This window comes from Hypanus sabinus, chromosome 25 (genome assembly GCF_030144855.1).
Source record: "Hypanus sabinus isolate sHypSab1 chromosome 25, sHypSab1.hap1, whole genome shotgun sequence".
NCBI lineage: Eukaryota > Metazoa > Chordata > Chondrichthyes > Myliobatiformes > Dasyatidae > Hypanus > Hypanus sabinus.
The window spans coordinates 1,443,837-1,462,585 of NC_082730.1; the positions used below are offsets into that span (position 1 = coordinate 1,443,837).

Genomic DNA, 18,749 nt, shown 5'->3' on the forward strand with positions numbered 1-18,749 from the left:
GAACCGCTGCTGCTAAGTTAACCAATTTGATGTCACGTGCCAGTGATAATAAACCTGATTCTGATTCTAATAATCACTGGTGCAGCCAACTGGTTTTAGAAGTCACGTAATTAGTTAAATGGAGAACTGTTTTTAGAGCCTTGTGTGCAGTCAAGGTGCTTCAGATGATCACAGTAGAAACACTCTTGATAAAAACTACACCATGAAGACAAAGGAATACTCCAAACAACTCCACAAAAGGGTTATTGAAAAGCACAAGATAACAGGATAACAAGATAACAGATGGATAACAGGAGCCTGAAGACACACACTCAACGTTCAAAGTCCACTTATTACTGATGTACGTATACAATATACAACTTCCATCTCCTCACAGGCAGCTACAAAACAAAGAAACACAAAAGAACCCATTTAAAAAACAGTCAAACAACCAAGGTGCAGAGAGAGAAAAACATCGTGCAAGCGATGGAAATAAGCAAACAACCTTCAGAACGAAAGTGAGTCCATAGACGTAAATCCTTGAGCAGGCCATGCACAGCCTCAGCCTCAGTGCTCAGAGCCAAATAAATGTCACGTAGCAGCCAGCAGATCTGGCCTGACCCTTGCCTCTGGTGCGGACACCCAGCCACTCCAATCGATCAAGCCCAGCATTTAAATCATCCAGACATCGCACCGTTCTTTGCACTGGAGCCCAGGCCGGGCCCTGTCGCATTGATACGCTCTGGACCCCACTGTCACATTTCAGCCTGAAACCGACTTTTCTAAATTAGCCTGGCACCTAAATTGATCAAACCTCCCTCTGTTTTAGGTGGACGGGCCTTGCGACTGCCTCTCCTCTGTTCCAATTTTACTTCACTCTGCTCGGCCATACTTTGCCTCGACCTCATCTCGAGTGCTTCACACCCACTCATCGACCCTTGACTCAGCCTTGCTTTCACTTGCCTCTTCATTGTTTACCATAAATTCTTACAGGAAAAGCGTTCAGTTGCTTTCTTTGTTTTGTATGGTGCCTGTAAGTAATGGCTGGGCTTTACCAGCGACATCTTCAACCAGAAGTTTCAGGAACAGCTTCTTCCCCTCCACCATCAGATCTCAGGACCGTGGATGAACCCATGAACACCACCCTCACTTTATTCTTTACCTTTGCCTTTGTCTTTATTCATTTAATTTGTAACTTGTGCTGCAAATTGACAAGTTTCATAACATATCTGTGATAATAAACCTGGTTTTCATTCCCTGGGCCTGCAAGGCCTGAGTCGATGTAGTGGTAATGGGCTTGCTTATCAGGATCAGGAGCGGCTGGTGGCCGCCTGTGCTTGAGTAGCAGTTTGGACAGGTTGAGTGGTCTCGCTCAGTGTAGGCATCATCTGTACTGTCCCTTCTGCTCTGGCCCACTCCCTGGAGGGGAAGTCAGCAGGTGCTCCCTTGCCCAGCCTCAGTCCCTCGTGCGTTGGTGTGGATGGGACTAGCCTCTCAGTTTCCCCCGGGACCAGCAGGGCTTCCTGCTTTCCTTTGGCTCAAGGAGGGTCTCGCCCTGCGGTACATCCACAGCAACACATCCACAGCAAAACCGACAGCAAGAACAGCAACAGGACGGAGGCAAACAGTAACAGTCCGACTCGCTCATGCTCTGCACAGGGAAGCTGGGAGCCTGTAACAGAGGGAGGGAGGGAGGTGGGGAGAAGGAGAGAGAGAGTGGGAGGGGGCAGGGAGAGGGAGGAGGCTAGAGAAGTCAGGGAGAGGGAGGAAGGTAAAGAGTCAGTGAGGGGGGAGAGGAGGGGTAGACAGTCAGTGAGTGAGTATCTGGTAAGTTTCTTTTTCTTCTTTATTTTTTAACCCTCTTCTGTTAGGGCACAGTTAGTCAGTGAGAATGGCCCCAGCAACACAGTTACTGCAGTGAAAATGGCCCCATGATAGTTAGCCAGTGAGAATGGCCCCAGGGCACAGTTAGCCAGTGAGAATGGCCCCAGGGCACAGTTACTGCAGTGAAAATGGCCCCAGCAGCACAGTTACTGCAGTGAAAATGGCCCCATGATAGTTAGCCAGTGAGAATGGCCCCAGGGCAAAGTTACTGCAGTGAGAATGGTCCCTGGGCACAGTTAGTCAGTGAGAATGGATCTAGGACAGTTACTGCAGTGAGAATGGATCCAGGATAGTTAATTCAGTGAGAATGTATCCAGCGCACAGTTAGTGTGGTGAGAATGGCCCCAGGATAGTTAATTGTGAGAATGGCCCCAGGACACAGTTATTACGGTGAGAATGGCCTCATGGCCTGTGGTTTGTTCTTTGTGTGAGATGTGGGAATTCTGGGAGACCTCCAGCCTCCTGGAAAACCCCATCTGCACCTCAGCTATCCAGAGAACAGGTAGAGGAACTAGAGCTGTTGCTCGATGACCTTCAGTTCATACAGGAGCCTGAGGAAGTGACTGATAGGAGCTGCAGGGAGGTAGACACCCCAGGCTTTAGGAGGCAGATAACTGGGTGACTGTCAGGAAAAGGAAGGGAACTGGGCTGCCAGTGCAGAGTAACGTTGTGGCCATTCTCAGTAATAAGTATACCACTTTAGATATTGTTGAGGGGGTTGACCTGCTGCAGTGACTGGGTCTCTGGCACTGAGTCACTCACTGTGGCTCAAATCAGAGGGTTGTGGTGGTGATAGGACATTCCATAGCCAGAGGAACAGAGATGAGACTCTGTGGGCGCGATTCACACACCCAAATGGTACGCTGCCTCCTGGATTCCATGGTCAGGGATGTCTCTGATCAGGTCCACAGATTTCCAAAGTAAGAGGTTGAACATGACTTGGTACATATTGGCACCAATGACATAGGTAGACAAGGCGAAGTACTGAAGAGAGATTTTAGGGAGAAACATGACCTCCAGGGCAGTAGTTTCTGGATTGCTGTCTGTGCCACGTGCCAGTGAGGGTAAGAATAGGATGATTAGGCAGGTGAATGTGTGGCTGAGGAACTGATGCAGGGGGCAGGGGTTCAGATTTATGGATTTGGGTTCTCGTCTGGGGAAGGTATAATCTGTACAAAGTGGAGAGGTTACCCCTGAACCTGAGGGGGACTAATTGGTAGGGAGATGGGAACTGGAGTGATAGGGCTCAGGACAAGACAGTTGGTACTCAATTAAGTGCAGTGTGTAGTGAAAGTACTCGCAAAGACAGGCTGCTGATGGGCCATAATTACAGTCAATGAGATGAATTACAATGTAAAAGGGGAGAAAATCAAAAAGGGTGATGAATACAGGACTGAAGGCGTTATATCTGAGCACATGCAGTATAAGGTAGATGAACTAGTAGCAGAGTTAGAGTTTGAAACGTATGATGCTTTGGGCATTACTGAATTGTGGCTGAAAGAAGATCATAGCTGTGAGCGTAACATCCAAGGATACAAATTGTATCAAAAGGACCGGCAGGAAGGCTGATGGGGTGGCATGGCTCAGGTGGTAAAAGATTAAATCAAATCATTAGTACAAGGTGACATAGGATTGGAAGATGTAGAATCATTGTGGGTAGAGCTAAGAAACTGCAAGGGTTAAACAAGACCCCTGATGGGTGTTACATACAGACCTCTGAACAGCAGCCAGCAAGTGGGCTACACATTACAAAGGGAGATAGAAGATGCGTGTCGGACAGGCAATGTTATAACAGTCATGAGGGATTTCAATATGCAGGTAGACTGGGAAAATCAGGTAAGTGCTGGATCCCAAGAGGGAGAATTTGTAGAATGCCTATAAGATGACGTTTTAGTGCAGCTCATTGTTGAGCCTACTAGAGGATCAGCTATTCTGGAACGGGTGTTGTTCAAAGAACCAGAGCTGATTAGAGAGATTAAGGTAAAGGATCCCTGAAGGGACAGTGATCATAATATGTTCAAATTCACCCTACATTCTTCGAGGGAGAAGTTAAAGTTAGATGCGTCAGTATTACCGTGGAGTAAAGGGAATTTCATGAGAGAAGAGCTGACCAGGACTGATTAGAAGGCAACACTAGTAGAGATAGCAGCAGTGGCAGGAGTTACTGGGAGCAAGTCAGAAAGCACATGCAGATACATCCCAAAGAAGCAGCGTTTTGAGGGCAGGATTACACAACCATGGCTGACAAGGGAAGCCAGAACTTGGAAGTCTGGGAAGCTTTTAGAAACCAACAGAAGGCAACTAAAAAAGTCATAAAGAAGGAAAAGATGAAATATGTAGGCAAGCTAGTCGATAATAATATAGAGGATATCAAAAGTTTATAAAGTATAAAGAGGCGAGAGTAGATATTGGACTGGTGGAATATGATTCTTGTGAAGTAGGAATGGGGGACAAGGAAATGGCAGATGAACTGAATAATTATCTTACATCAGTCTTCACTATGGAAGACACTAGCAATATGCCAAAAGTTTGAGAGAGCCAGGGGACAGAAGTGAGGGAAGTTGTAGTTCCAAGGGAGAAGGTGCTTGGGTAGCTGAAAGGTTTGAAGGTAGATAAGTCACCTGTTCCAGGTGGCCTGCTCCCAATGGTTCAGAAAGAGGCGGCTGAAGAGGTACTGGAGGCATTAGTAATGATCTTTCAAGAATCAATGGTTTCTGGCATGGTACCCGAACACTGGAAAATTGTAAATATCACTCCAATCTTCAAGAAGGAAGAAAGGCAGAAGAAAGAAAATTATAGGCCGGTTACTCTGACCTCAGTGGTTGGGAAGATGTTGGAGTCGCTTGTTAAGGATGTGGTTTCCGGTTACTGGGTGGGACATGATAAAAGAGGCCATAGTTAGCATTGTTTCCTCAAGGGAAAATATTGCCTGACAAATCTGTTGGAATTCTTTGAAGAAATAACAAGCTGAATAGATAAAGGAGAATCTGTCAATATTGCGTACTTGGACTTTCAGAAGGCCCTTGACAAGGTGCCACACATGAGGCGGCTTAACAAGCTGTGGGCCCATGGTATAACAGGGAAGATTCTAGCATGGATAAGGCATTGCTGATTGGCAGGAGGCAAAGAGTGGGTATAAATAGAGCCTTTTCTGATTGGCCGCCCGTGGCTAGGGGTGTTCCACAGGGGCCGCTTCTATTTACATTATACGTCAATGATTTGGATGACGGAATTGATGGTTTTGTGGATGATATGAAGATAAGTGGAGGGGTAGGTAATGTTGAGGAAACAGTGATGCTACAGAAGGATGTAGACAGATTAGGAGAGTGGGCAAAGAAATGGCAGATGGAATACAGTGTTAGGAAGTGTATGGTCATGCACTTTGGTAGAAGAAAAGAAGTATAGACTATTTTCTAAATAGGAGGTAAATTCAGAAATCGGAGGCACAAAGGGACCTGGAAGTCCTCGTCCAGGATTCCCTAAAGCTTAACTTGCAGGTTGAGTCTGTGGTGAGGAAGGCAAATGCAATGTCAGCATTCAGTTTGAGAGAACTAGAATGTAGAAGCAAGAATGTAATGTTGAGGCTTCATAAAGAATTAATGAGGCCTCACTTGGAGTACTGTGAGTAATTCTGGGCCCTTTACCTAAGAAAGGATGCACTGACATTGGAGAGGGTTCAAAGGAAGTTCACGGAAATGATTCCGGGTTTGCAAAGCTCATTATAGCAGGAGCGTTTGATGTATCTGGTCTCTACTAACTGATATTCAGAAGAGTGAGGGGATATCTCATTGAAACCTGTCAAATGTTGAAAGGCTCGATAGAGTGGATATGGAGAGGATGTTTGCTATGGTGGGAGAATCTATGATCAGAGGACATACCTTCATTCTAGAGGGACATTCTTTTAGAATGAAGATAAGGAGAAATTTCTTTAGCCAGAGAGTGGTGAATCTGTAGAATTTGTTGCCACAGGTGGCTGTGGAGGCCAGGTCATTGGGTGTATTAACACAGAGTTTGATAGATTCTTGATTAGTCAGGACATGTAGGATACGGGGAGAAGGCAGGACATTGAAGACGAGAGAAAAATTGGATCAGCCATGATGAAGTGGCTGAGCAGACTCGATGGACCAAATGGCCTAGTTCTGCTCCTATATCTCACGGTCTTATGGTAGTAATTGGTCATTGTAAATTATCCTGTGATTAGGTTAGGGTTAAATCAGGGGTTGCTGCTACTGCAGTTCGAAGGGCTGGAATCACCTATTCAGTACTACCTCTAAAGAATTAAACAAGTGTTGGAGGAACTCAGCAGGTCGGGGGAAACGGAAAGCCATCGTTTCAGGTCTACAGCTCTCATCAGGTGAGGATATTGACAGAGGATAGCCATCGAGGGAGTCAGAGAGAGGCAAGATAGGTAGGTAGAAGAGGGATGGAAGTAGACGAGGGTTGTGACAGAGTGGAAGGGGCTGCGGGGGAGGGGGAGGGTTACAGAGACAAAGTGGGGTGTAGTGATCAGAGGGGTTAAAGAGACGAGGAGGGGTGTAGAGCCTGGACGGGGTTACAGAGAAGGAGGGGTGTAGGGATTGGAGGGGTTTACAGAGACAGGGAGGGGTGTAGGGATTGGAGGGGTTTACAGAGACAGGGAGGGGTGTAGGGATTGGAGGGTGTTACAGAGACGGAGGGGTGTAGGGATTGGAGGGGTTTACAGAGACAGGGAGGGGTGTAGGGATTGGAGGGGTTTACAGAGACAGGGAGGGGTGTAGGGATTGGAGGGGTTTACAGAGACAGAGAGGGGTGTAGGGGCCAGAGGGGGTTTACAGAGACAGAGAGGGGTGTGGGAACTGGAGGGGGTTACAGAGACTCAGAGGTGTATGTGGACCAGAAGAGGGTTACAGAGACAGGGATGGAGATGGTGTTCAGAGAGATGGAGAGGGGAATGGGGTAGTTATTCAGGTGGGCTGCTAAGGTTGGTTGGTAGCAGGGTGCTGAGGTGGGATGTCACGTACTATTGAGGTGTGGGCAGTGCCCTGGGCTGTGAGGCGTACTCTCGGTGCCCCGGGTGTTGTGCTGCGGGCAGTTGGCATAGCTGCTGTGGGATTGGTTCAGCCAGGAGTCGGTGACCACACAGTACAGGTCGAAATCCCAGGACATGGTGGCCTCCAGCCTGCTGCATAGTTGGTACGTGCCATCGGGTGCCTGTGCCATGCTCGCGTTCTGCAACTCGCTCCTGTATTCGGTGCCATTGCTCCAGACCCACTGCAGATGTGCCAGGGGAAACCCCCCCCGGGACACACAGTCCAGCTGCACCTTCCCCTCATCCTCCGCTCCATCCCCACCCACGGGTGAGCAGCTCACATGGGGCTGGCTGTAGGGAGCTGGGGGGGTGGGTTGTGGTTCGGGAAGGAGGGTGGGTGGGGGACAGGTTGTAGTTGGAGTGTGGGTGGGAGGGAGACAAGAGGACATTGTTGGTTTCTTCATCTGTCCTATCACCAACCCTCACCCTTCCCGTCAACTGTATCCCCCACCCATCACCACATCTCTTCATCTGTCAAAGAATCCTTCCCCACAGCCCATAGACTCATTCCCTGCCCTGTCACCAACTCTCCCCACCCACTGAATCCCCTCCCACATCCCAGACACAGCTGCCTATGAGTGCCCTCCCACAGACACTCTCCCTGTCTATGAATCCCCCCCATTGCCCACAGACACTCCCCATCCATTGTATCCCCTCCCACAGCCTACACCACCCCCACAGTCCACAGACTCCCCACCCATCAAATTTCCTCCCACAGCCCACAGGCACACCCCATCCACTGAATCCCCTCCACAGACACTCTCCCTGTCTATAAATCCCCCCCCACAACCCACAGACACTCTCCCCCCGTCCCCCACCCATAGAATCCCACCCCTACAGGCCACAGACACACCCCATCCACCGAATCTCCTCCCAGACACTCCCACACCTACCGAATCCCCCTCACAGCCCACAGACACCCCCAACCCATCAAATTCCCCACAGACACCCTCCCACACATCAAATCCCCCCACAGCCCACAGACACTCCCCCACCCATCGAATTCCCCACAGGCACTCCCCACCCATCGAATCCCCCCACAGCCCACAGACACTCCCCCACCCATCGAATTCCCCACAGACACTCCCCACCCATCGAATTCCCCACAGACACCCTCCCACACATCAAATCCCCCCACAGCCCACAGACACTCCCCCACCCATCGAATTCCGCACAGACACTCCCCACCCATCGAATCCCCCCACAGCCCACAGACACTCCCCCACCCATCAAATTCCGCACAGACACTCCCCACCCATCGAATCCCCCCACAGCCCACAGACACTCCCCACCCATCGAATTCCCCAGACACTCCCCACCCATCGAACCCCCCACAGACACTCCCCACGCATCGAATCCCCCCACAGCCCACAGACACTCCCCCACCCATCGAATTCCCCACAGACACTCCCCACCCATCGAATTCCCCACAGACACTCCCCACGCATCGAATCCCCCCACAGCCCACAGACACTCCCCCACCCATCGAATTCCCCACAGACACTCCCCCACCCATCGAATTCCCCACAGACACTCCCCACCCATCGAATCCCCTCCCACAGCCCACAGACACCCTCTCCATCACAAGCTCCCAGCAGTCATTGCTCTCAGTCTCTCTGCTCTCCCTCAGAGCCTCCTCCTCACTCTCTCTACCCTGGGTTGGGGTATCTCCTTCACCCACCTGTAACGATGAGGAGCTGCTCTTTCACCTCCTTCCACTCTGGGGTGTGAAGAACGCACATATAGGTGCCATTATCATGAACTGTGACGTTCTGCAGCCTCAGTGACGCGTCCCCCTGCCCCAGCAGCGACTCATTCACAGTGGCCCTGCCCTGGAACTGCTTGTCTTGGAACTGGGCGGCCGCTGAGCCCTGATGGTAGATGTACGCCAGGAGGACTCCGTCAGGTCTTTGCAGACTCCACTGGATGCCCCCAAGTTCCCGGGACCATGGTCGATTGAAATGGCAAATCAGGAGGGGGTCATCACCAATCCTGGCGACGATAGGTGAGTCCAGCACCACTGGAAACAAGAGAGATTTAGCCCAGGAGCTTCCACTGAAAGCATCGACTGGGTGAAGTTGCACTGAGAGCAACAGTCTCTCAATACCCCAGCACCCCATCCAATCAGAACCATACCCTTTCATACCCCAGCTGGTCCCAGTGTGAATCAGATGTTTACAGGACATACCAGAACTGGTGATGAGGTGGATAGTGAAGAAGGTTGGCCAAGGTTACACAGCATCTAGATTATAGAAACATAGAAAACCTACAGCACAATACAGGCCCTTCGGCCCACAAAGTTGTGCTGAACATGCTTACCCACAGCCCTCTATTTTACTAAGCTCCATGTACCTATTTAAAAGTCTTTTAAAAGACCCTATCATATCCGCCTCCACCACCATTGTCGGTTGCCCATTCCACGCACTCACCACTCACAGAGTACATAGAACATAGAATAGTACAGCACATTACAGGCCCTTCGGCCCACAATGTTGTGCTGACCCTCAAATCCTGCCTCTCATATAACCCCACACCTTAAATTCCTCCATATACCTGCCTAGTAGTCTGTTAAACTTCACTAGTGTATCTGCCTCCACCACTGACTCAGGCAGTGCATTCCACACACCAACCACTCTCTGAGTAAAAAACCTTCCTCTAATATCCCCCTTGAACTTCCCTCCCCCTTACCTTAAAGCCATGTCCTCTTGTACTGAGCAGTGGTGCCCTGGGGAAGAGGTGCTGGCTACCAATTCTATCTATTTCTCTTAATATCTTGTACACCTCTATCATGTCTCCTCTCATCCTCCTTCTCTCCAAAGAGAGAAGCCCTAGCTCCCTTAATCTCTGATCATAATCCATACTCTCTAAACCAGGCAGCATGCTGGTAAATCTCCTCTGTATCCTTTCCAATGCTTCCACATCCTTCCTATACTGAGGCAACCAGAACTGGACACAGTACTCCAAGTGTGGCCTAACCAGAGTTTTATAGAGCTGCATCATTACATCGCAACTCTTAAACTCTATCCTTCGACTTATGAAAGCTAACACCCCATAAGCTTTCTTAACTACCCTATATACCTGTGAGGCAACTTTCAGGGACCTGTGGACATGTACCCCCAGATCTCTCTGCTCCTCCACACTACCGAGTATCCTGCCATTTACTTTGTATTCTGCCTTGGAGTTTGTCCTTCCAAAGTGTACCACCTCACACTTCTCCGAGTTGAACTCCATTCTCAGCCCACTTCTGCATCCTATCAATGTCTCTCTGCAATCTTCGACAATCCTCTACACTATCTACACCACCACCAAACTTTGTGTCATCTGCAAACTTGCCGACCCACCCTTCTACCCCCACATCCAGGTCGTTAATAAAAATCACGAAAAGTAGAGGTCCCAGAACAGATCTTTGTGAGACACCACTAGTCACAACCCTCCAATCTGAATGTACTCCCTCCACCACAACCCTCTGCCTTCTGCAGGCAAGCCAATTCTGATTCCACCTGGCCAAACCTCCCTGGATCCCATGCCTTCTGATTTTCTGAATAAATCTACCTCGTGGTACCTTGTCAAATGCTAGAAAACTTACCCCTGACATCTCCTCTGTACCTACTCCCCAGCACCTTAAAAACTGTGCCCTCTTGTGGCAGCCATTTGAGCCCTGGGAAAAAGCCTCTGACTATCCACATGATCAATGTCTCTTCTACAACTCGTTCAGTTCACCTCTCATACTCCGTCGCTCCAAAGAGAAAAGGCTGAGTTCACTCAATCTACTCTCATAAGGCATGCTCCCCAATCCAGGCAACATCCTTGTAAATCTCCTCTGCACCCTTTCTATGGCTTCCACATCCTTCCTGTAGCGAGGCGACCAGAACTGAGCACAGTACTCCAAGTGGGGTCTGACCAGGGTCCTATATAGCTGCATTGCAACATTACCTCTCGGCTCCTAAATTCAGTTTCACTGAGAAAGTGGGAAGGGAATGCCAGATGGAATTTAGCTCAGACAAGTGTGAGGTGAATCTTTTGTAGGGCTCTGTTGTGGAAGACAGCCTCGGGGTATAGGTGCATCCTGCTAAGACAGGTAGACGGTAGTGAGTTTGCAGTACAGCACACTGGACTTCAGTGGTCAGGGCACTGAATATAAGAGCTGGGATGTTAAGTTACAGCTGTACAGGGTGGAGACCACCCTTGAAATGTTGTGTACTGTTCTGTTTGCCGAGCGACAGGGTATCATTACGCTGGAAAGATGAAGAAAAGGTTCACAAAGGCGTTGCAAGGACTGGAGGGCTGGAGTTATGGAGACTGGACCGGCTGGCACAGTTTTCCTTCGAGTGAAGGAAGCTGAGGGGTGACCTCATAAAGTGATTGGTCACAGTCTTTTTCCCAAGGTAGGCATGTCAAAAACTAGAGGACACAGGTTTAAAGATAACATTTTAGAGATAAGGGCTAAACAGGACAAACTGTACTCAGTTCTGGAAGCTGGCACAGGTGGGCTGGGCCAAAGTTTGTTCTCAATTTGTTCAGTCAACAACAATGTCATCTGACTCTCTGTTCACTCCCTGCACAACCCAATGTAATCCCACTCTCCCCTCAATGCCCACTGCACTCAGTACCATCCCCTGCCCCCGTGCCCCCTTTACCTGGGGAGAACAAGTGCAGAAACACCAGCAACATTCCTCCAGTTCTTTGGCCGTTCAACATTGCGGGCTTTCTGTCGCACCGTCTGGACATTCCAGTGACGTCCACCTCTCTCTCACTCCTTCTATCCCTCCTCTCTGCCTCACGTTGCAGTTGGTGACCTTTGTGTCGAGCACACCTTCGCATTCAGACGTCTGTTGTGGTTTCAGCAAGTCTGCAGGAGAGCGGGCAGGAATGAGAAGGGGAGGGGAGGGGAGGGAGAGAGAGAGCGAGACAGAGGGGGGGAGGGAGAGACAGAGAAAACACAGGAAGAGACAAACAGTTCAGGAGACAGGTGTGATATGGACAAAGTGATTTACAAAAGGAATGGGTATGTTGGCAAGCAAAGGTGTAGGAGGGAGAAAGGGAAAAGGTGGGGGAAGAGAGAGAGAAAGAAGAGCGTGGAATAAAGGAAGCATGAAGACTGAAGGAGAAGAGAGGAAGACAGACAGAGAGTCACGGCGTGGAAGACAAGGAGCGATATCTTCTCCCAGAGAGGTACTGAAGGTTAACAGTGTCAATCACAACGTGTTACACCTGTTCCTGTAAGGCAGCATTAGTTCCTGGATTCCTTAGTAACGGGCCAGAGGAAGGTACAGTTTATTAACAGTTGGCAAGACTTCACATTTGGCTGGGTTAAACACCATCTGCCATTTTGCCATGCATGTCTACAACTGATCTGTACCCTGCTCTCTATCCTTTGCCAGTCTTCTACACTATCCACAACACCGCTAATCTTTTCATCATCTTTGAACATACTCATCTACATTTTCATTAGGGTTCCTGTACATTCATTACTGCCTGAAAGACTATCGCCCTTTAGCGCTGACACCCATTGCTGTGAAGTGCTTTGAGTGACTTGTGCTCTCACACGTTAAGGCTACAATCCCACCTGATCTGGACAAACACCAGTTTGCCTACCGGGAAAACCGCTCCACAGAGGATGCAATCACAACAGCCCTCCATATTGCTCTGACTCACTTAGAGGAACCGAACACCTATGTGAGGATGTTATTTGTGGACTTTGGTTCTGCATTTAACACAGTCATCTCCCATGAACTGGTCAGCAATCTGAACAATCTTGGCCTTGGTTCCTCCCTGTGCTCATGGGTCATGGACTTTCCCACAGACCATCCACAGCAAATCAGAGTTGGTAAGCACAACTCCAACACCCTCATCTTAAAAACAGGGCTGTGTGCTGAGCCCTATGCTCTACCCATGCTTCACACATGACTGCACCCCCATCCACACCTCCAACTCCATAATTAAATTTGCGGACGATGCCACAGTGGAATCCAACAGGCTCGAGGTGGATCATCTGAGGGATTGGTGTAAAGACAACAACCTGGTCCTTAATACTTCTAAAACAAAAGAAATGATCATTGACTTTAGGAGATCAAAGGACAGAGTACACACCCCTCTCCATATAGATGGAGAGGTAGTGGAAAATGTGGAAAACGTAAAGTTCCTTGGAGTTATAATTAGAAGTGGTAGAGGCAGGTTCGGTATTGTAATTTAAAGTAAAATTGGATCGGTATATGGACAAGAAAGGAATGGAGGGTTATGGGCTGAGTGTGGGCCAGTGGGACTAGGTGAGAGTAAGTGTTCAGCATGGACTAGAAAGGCCGAGATGGCCTGTTTCTGTGCTGTAGTTGTTATGTGGTTATATGTTGTCAAAACAGCTGACATGGACCACCAACACCTCGCTGCTTGTAAAAAAAGGCACAACAAAGACTCTTCTTCCTCAGAAAGCTGAAACAGGACGAACTCCCACAAAAGCTGTTGCTTAACTTCTGCAGAAGCACAATTGAAACCATCCTGACCAACAGCGCCACCGTGTGGTGTGCCAGCTGCACAGCCGCTGAGTGACAAGACCTGCATCACGTGGTGAAGGCGGCCCAGGGAATTGTCAGGATGGAGCTCCCAGGACTGGACACCATCTATTCCAGCGAATTGTCAGGAGGAAAGCAATCAGCATAACCAGAGACACCACACACCGCGGCCACTCCCTGTTTGACCTGCTACCATCCAGCAAAAGGTTCAGGACACTAAAAGCCAGAACAAATAGACTGAGGAATAGCTTCTACCCCAGAGCTGTGGCCTCCATCACACCACTCCCACAGAACAATGACTGAAACTGTGAGCACACACATGTACACACAAGGACTAAATACTTGCACTAATGGCACTTTGTGCATTACTGTGATATTCTGGTGCTGCTGCAACTTATTTTCTGCTACTTATCTATTTAATACTGTTTTTCTATTACTGTCTTGTTTTTATCTACTGTACTGCTTTATTTAATTGTCTGAGAGGAAGCCAAACAGAGTTTCATTGTATCTATGTATAATGACAATAAAGATCATTCATTCATTCAGATCAAAGGTCAGGACATGTTCGGCACAAGGGCCTGTATTGTGCTGTAGGGTTTCTATGATTCTGTTTGTATCAATACTGCACCTATAAAAGGTATTCATTTCCCTTGGAAGTTTTCATGTTTTATTGTTTTACAACATTCAGTCGCAGTGGATTTAATTTGGCTTTTTGACACTGAGCAAAAGAAAAAAACTTCCATGTCAAGGTGAAAACAAATCTCTATAAAGTAATCCAAATTAATTACAAATAAAAAACAAAATAATCGATTGTATAATTATTCACCCTGCCCCCCCCCTTTAATTTGACACAGCTCACAGAGGGATCAGAAGTGGAGAGAGTGAGCAGCTTCAAGTACCTGGGTGTCAAGATCTCTGAGGATCTAACCTGGTCCCAACACATGGATGTAGTCATAAAGAAGGCAAGACAGTGGCTATACTTTATTAGGAGTTTGAAGAGATTTGGCATGTCAACAAATACACTCAAAAACTTCTATAGTTGTACTGTGGAGAGCATTCTGACAGGCTGCATCACTGTCTGGTATGGAGGGGCTACTGCACCGAAAGAAGCTGCAGAAGGTTGTAAATCTAGTCAGCTCCATCTTGGGCACTAGCCTACAAAGTACCCAGGACATCTTTAGTGAGCAGTGTCTCAGAAAGGCAGCGATATTATTAAGGACTTCCATCACCCAGGGCATGCCCCTTTCACTGTTACCATCAGGTAGGAGGTACAGTAGCCTGAAGGCACACACTCAGCGATTCAGGAACAGCTTCTTCCCCTCTGCCATCCGGTTCCTGAATGGACCTTGAACCCTTGGACACTACCTCACTTTTTTAATATACAGTATTTCTGTTTTTGCACATTTTTAAAAATCTATTCAATATATGTAATTGATTTACTGATTTATTTATTTAATTTATTATTATTATTTTCTCTCTCTCTCTCTCTCTCTGCTCAATTATGTATTGCATGGAACTGCTGCTGCTAAGTTAACAAATTTCACGTCACCTGCCGGTGATAATAAACCTGATTCTGATTCTAATAATCACTGGTGCAGCCAACTGGTTTTAGAAGTCACGTAATTAGTTAAATGGAGAACTGTTTTTAGAGCCTTGTGTACAGTCAAGGTGCTTCAGATGATCACAGTAGAAACACTCTTGATAAAAACTACACCATGAAGACAAAGGAATACTCCAAACAACTCCACAAAAAGGTTATTGAAAAGTACAAGTCAGGAGATGGATACAACAAAATTTTCAAGTCACTGAATATCCCTTGGAGTACAGTTAAGTCAATCATCAAGAAATGGAAAGAATATGGCACAGTTGTAAATCTGCCTAGAGCAGGCCGTCCTCAAAAACTGAGTGACCGTGCAAGAAGAGACCAGTGAGGGAGGCCACAAAGGGACCTATCACAGCTCTGGAGGAGTTACAAACTTCAGTGGCTAAGATGGGAAAGACTGCACATACAACTGTTGCCCGGGTGCATCACTAGTTGCAACTTTATGGGAGGGTGGCAAAGAGAAAGCCACTGTTGAAAACAGGAAATTGCGGAGAATGATGTGTTGGATGTGGAGGGTCATGGGGTGGTAGGTGAGGACAAAAGGAACTCTATCCATATTAAGGTGGAAGGAAGATGGGGTGAGCGTGGATGTGCAGCAAATGGAGCAGAGGTGGATGAGGGTGGTATATTCATGTCCTCTTTTGCCTCAGGCCAATACCTGGTAAACTAACAAGTAGCTAATGTTGTTCATTATACACTGAAAGGGAAACAGAGATAATCCTGGATACTACAGAGAGTCTCATGTTAGTGTTAGAGAAGCAATTGGAGCGGATTGTTGACAGCAGGATTTATGAGCATTTGGAATATCTTGGCCTAATTAAGGACAGTCAGCATAGCTTTGTGCAGGGCCTAACGAAGATAATTGATGAATGCAGACCTGTAGGTATTGATAAAGGACCTAGTGCTATATCGGTGTATGTGACAAATAAACTCTTCTCAGGCTTCCAGCTGGGTTCAAGTATCGATTTTACTCAATGCTTCAATGACAAACTCTGCCATCTTCATCAGGGATGATGCCTGGGCCTGTCTAGTCCGGACACATTTATACCTCTTGTCTGTCCCTCCTGACTGGCTAGTCCTTATCCAATCAGGTCTCCACTGTCTCACCTTGCTTACAATCGAATTCCAGTTCTTACTTTCCTTCGTCTTTGTTAAAATGAATTTTTTGTAGCATTACTTCATCAGGCGGTTCCAAAAGCCCTTGGTGTGGCAAGGTAGTTTTGTGCCATCGAAGTCAATCCTACAGCCATTACGAATGCTTCTATGTCTGATGGTGCTATGAATACTAGACTGTTGGCTTCACAGTCCACCTCATTATGATCTTGTACCCTCTTGTTTATCTGCATTTTCTCTGTAGCTGTCACACTTCATCCACATCACCATCGGTTAACCTTGTTCTGCCTCAATACACGGCGCAATGATCTAATCTGTATGTGAGATAGGCTTCTCACTCATTCTTGGTATTCCAGTCACATTATAAATCAATAAGTCTGTCTAGATTTAGCTTCCTAAATCTTACTTACACTTCCTTTTACTTCTTGACTAAATTCATCACCTCTCTGGAAACTAAGGGTCTCTTACCTTGTCCTGCACTCTGTGTCATTGGTCTTCAAATATCCTCCACATGTCAGATGTGGACTTGCCCAAACACAGCTGTTCCCAATGAACTCTCCCCAGTTCCTGCCTATTGCTCTCGTAATCTTCCCTGTCTGTGGCAAAGTTTATATAAAACCTAAAGAGTTATAATCACTGTTCCTCAACTGCCCTCCCATAGAAAGGTTGGTTATCTGGCCAGGCTGGGTACTCAACATTAAGACTTGATGGCCCTCCCTCTTGTTGATCATATCTACATATTGAGTTAGGAAACCCTCCTGGATTCACCTAAAAAATGGCAAAACAACAACCCTGGTGCTTTTCCACCTTTCCCTAATCTGCCTGGATACTGTTCCTCAATTTCCCAGTGGTTGTTGGGGGTTCTGTAGATTAATCCCATCAGAGTGACTGCACCTTGAGTTCAACCACGCGAGCTGGTTGTGGATTACAAGAGGAACAGAGATGGGCTAACCCTTATTGACATCAATGGATCTGCGGTTGAGAGGGTAAACAGCTTCAAGTTCTTCAGCATCCACATCACCAAGGACCTCACATGGTCTGTACACACCAGCTGTGTGGTGTAAAAGGCACAACAGCACCTCTTTCACCTCAGAAGGTTGAGGGAGTTTGGTATAGGCCCCTAAATCCTAAGAATTTTCTACGGGGGCACAATTGAGAGCATCTTGACTGGCTGCACCACTGACTGGTATGGGAACTGTACCTCCCTCAATCACAGGACTCTGCAGAGAGTGGTGCAGACAGCACAGCACATCTGTAGTTGTGAACTTCCCATGATACAGGAAATTTACAAGGACAGGTGTGTAGAAAGGGCCCGTAGGATCATTGGGGACCCAAGCCATCCCAACCACAATCTATTCCAGCCACTAGCATTGGGAAGCAGTACTGCAGCATAAAAGCCAGGACCAATAGGCTCCGGGACAGCTTCTTCCATCAGGCCATCAGACTGATGAACTCACGCTGATTTGAGTGTACTCTATCTTACATTGACTGTACTATTTATTATAAATTACTAAGATTGCACATTTAGATGGAGATGTAACGTAAAGATTTTTACTCCCCATGTATGTGAAGGATGTAAGAAATGAAGTCAATTCAGTTCTATGTCCTAAGTGCAGCTGTGATGTTGTCCCTGACTAGTGGTGCATCTCCTTATCCCCACCCTTCTCTTACCTCTTTCTCTTTGTTTTATAAAACATCATTGCCATGGAACATTAAGAATCCATTCCTGTTAACCAAGCTCCTGTTATGTCCATAAAATGGGCTGCCGGCAACGGTGGTGGAGGCGGATATGATAGGGTCTTTCAAGAGGCTCCATGGAGCTTAGAAAATAGAGGGCTATGGGTAAGCCTAGGTAGTTCTAATGTAAGGACATGTTCAGCACAGCTTTGTGGGCTGAAGGGCCTGCATTGTGCTGTATGTTTCCTATGTTTCTAAAATCATAGTTCCACCTACTGATGCATGGTCTAAGTTCATCACACTTAAATTTCATTCTGAGCATTAAAATACTCACACTTCAACCAGTCCATTACCCTGCTCTAGCTTCTCCATCCTGGCCCTGATGTCTACCTTCCACTCGATCCTTACACTTTCTGTCTGGTCCCAGCTGCCAAATTAGTTTAAACCCTCCTGAGCAGCAGCACCATACCTCCTGGGTAGGAGCTTGGTTCCCCTCCAATTATGGTGCAAACTGTATCTGTGTCTAGGTCACACCTGGCCCAGCAAAGGTGCCAATGATCCAAGAACCTGCAGCCCTGCACCCTCCCCTCCCCCTGCCCAGTTCTTCAGCCACATTCATCTGTTCTGTATTTCTATTGGTGCCCTGACTAGCATGGGGCACCAGGAGTAATCCCGAGATTACTACCTTCGAGCTTCTGCTTTTACATTACTTATTTTTAAATTACATATTGATACAATTATAAAGAAGGCACAACAGTGGCTATATTCATTAAGAGTTTGAGGAGATTAGCTACGTCACCAAAGACTCTCGCAAATTTCTACACGTGTACCATGGAGAGCATTCTAACCGGTTGCATCACCATCTGGTATGGAGGGGCCACTGCACAGGATCAGAAGAACCTACAGAAAGTTGTAGCCT

At 47.5% G+C, this 18,749-nt stretch overlaps 1 protein-coding gene across 2 annotated transcripts; it reads right to left on the reverse strand.

Moving 5' to 3' along the window:
- Window positions 1–11,880, reverse strand: LOC132380925 (CD276 antigen-like). Of its 2 annotated transcripts, none has more exons than XM_059949887.1 (4): window positions 11,569–11,880; window positions 8,613–8,951; window positions 6,864–7,232; window positions 1–1,723 (listed from the first exon to the last, which is right to left on the reverse strand). In XM_059949887.1, exons 1-4 carry the CDS (start codon window positions 11,750–11,752, stop codon window positions 1,518–1,520), a joined length of 1,098 nt encoding a protein of 365 aa, XP_059805870.1. In that variant the 5' UTR covers window positions 11,753–11,880; the 3' UTR covers window positions 1–1,517. The 2 variants fall into 2 exon arrangements, with proteins under 2 accessions (XP_059805870.1, XP_059805871.1); XM_059949888.1 differs by having other exon boundaries at window positions 3–1,651.
- Between the last annotated feature and the right edge of the window lie 6,869 nt (window positions 11,881–18,749).